The sequence below is a fragment of the Gossypium hirsutum genome, chromosome D02 (assembly GCF_007990345.1).
Source record: "Gossypium hirsutum isolate 1008001.06 chromosome D02, Gossypium_hirsutum_v2.1, whole genome shotgun sequence".
NCBI classification, from domain to species: domain Eukaryota; kingdom Viridiplantae; phylum Streptophyta; class Magnoliopsida; order Malvales; family Malvaceae; genus Gossypium; species Gossypium hirsutum.
In genome coordinates this window covers 18,212,598-18,214,205 of record NC_053438.1, presented here as the reverse complement: position 1 = coordinate 18,214,205, position 1,608 = coordinate 18,212,598, and the positions used below count along the sequence as shown (strand labels likewise).

General features: G+C 32.8%; 1 protein-coding gene across 1 annotated transcript; it reads right to left on the bottom strand.

Moving 5' to 3' along the window:
• Positions 1–443: 443 nt before the first annotated feature.
• On the bottom strand, positions 444–1,207 carry LOC107956852 (phytosulfokines 3). The gene is made up of 2 exons (XM_016892348.2): positions 740–1,207; positions 444–619 (listed from the first exon to the last, which is right to left on the bottom strand). Exons 1-2 carry the CDS (start codon positions 872–874, stop codon positions 500–502), a joined length of 255 nt encoding a protein of 84 aa, XP_016747837.1. The 5' UTR covers positions 875–1,207; the 3' UTR covers positions 444–499.
• Between the last annotated feature and the right edge of the window lie 401 nt (positions 1,208–1,608).

Here is a 1,608-nt window from a genome sequence, read left to right as displayed (position 1 = left end):
TGGTGCAAACAAAAAAAGTCATTCATCAACAATTTTAATAACTTGACGACTTAAATGAAATATTTAAATAGTTTAATAATTATTTTGTAACTCAATTCGAAATTGAGTGACAAAAATGTAAACTTAGATAACTTTAAACAAAATTTACCCTATATTTTTTTAATCACTAAAAAATGTGACAAATTTAACTGGTGCAGAAGGAGTATAAGATATATGAATCTGTAAATCTATTGTAATGGCAATTTTAAGTTACGCATTATACACATTATTCCTCTACAGAGCCAAATGGCAAAAAAAAAACCCTTTTAGTAGTTGTATCTACCGAAGAAACATGATCTCACCTACAAAATTGCTGTCTTTTTCTTTCTCAGCTTCTAATATAACTATTTCCTTCAATAAAGTGATCATGTCAAGATCAAAATTAAGCACTAGTTCAAAGCATCTTTGATTACTTTTCAGTTTTAAATTAACAGTACATATGGAAACATAAAAAAAAAAATCATGGTCCAACGTTTCTTTGGGTGTAAATATAATCAGTATGAGCAATCAAGGACCTTTTAATCAGACATTCTTCACCATTCAAACCTTTGCACTCATCATCATCAGTGAAACTCGATTCCTGTAAAAAAGAACGAAGAACAAAGAACAAAGAACAAAGATGCAGCTGTAAAGAAAGATCTTGCCGCCAAAACAATAAAAAGCCAACAATATTAGTATTTTCCGGGGATAGAAAACTTACCGGTGAAGAAAATGGCATCTGAGGGTCATCAGCTTGTTGCCGATTTGTGGTTGACAGTGGTCTGTTTTCTGCTGTGGATAGCAGAAGCAAAGCCAAGATCAAGAAGAAGAAGCTTTTTGCCATTTTTATTTTCATTTTCCAGTTGAAAGAGATAATGGTAGGTTTAGATAAGGGTTGCCTGCAACATTTATTTATACGACGATAATGCAATTAAGGTTCCTTGAATGAGCATTGAAATTCTGAAAGCAAAAAATCAAAAGGATGGGCAATAGCCAATACGTATCCAGTTGGGGGGCTCGTCAATGGGTTACCCTGTGTCCTAGGAAATTTTGCCATTGATGTACATCATTGAGAACTGTATTTTGATCATCTTTTCTCTTTCCTTCGAATGATGATGCAAAGTTGCCAACTCTGAGCTGCAAAGCTTGCTGTACATGCAGGTGTAAGACAAATACCCTACTCTCAAGCATTTGGTGCACACCTGTCAATTTATTGGGCCTATTGTAGTAATTTACCAACTATCTATAAATCACAAAAGAACTTTTAATTTGTAATTGTCTACGATAAATTTTATTTTATAGGTATATAAAAATAATCTTTAATAATGTATGACACTAAATTATTAATTTTTTAAAAATTTAAAATTATGTAATTTCTTACTTTAAAAAATTATATGATTTTCTTTCTATCCCACAATATTAAAGAGAGAATGAGGAAGTTTGAATCACTGTGTAAAATAAATATCGGACAAGTGTCTGAACTAGAGGTGTTCATGGGCTAGGCGGCCCTACCCGGCCCGACGGCCTTCCCGAAAAATGGGAGGATTCGGGTAAAAATATAAGCCCGAAATATGGGTTTAGGCAAAAAAA

Bases quoted from the DNA above. Each gene is read 5' to 3' on its own strand.
- LOC107956852 (XM_016892348.2), bottom strand. From the start codon at position 874: ATGAAAATAAAAATGGCAAAAAGCTTCTTCTTCTTGATCTTGGCTTTG. The intron at 620-739 runs GTAAGTTTTCTA...TCTTTTTTACAG, and splicing joins AGATGCCATTTTCTTCACCG to GAATCGAGTTTCACTGATGA.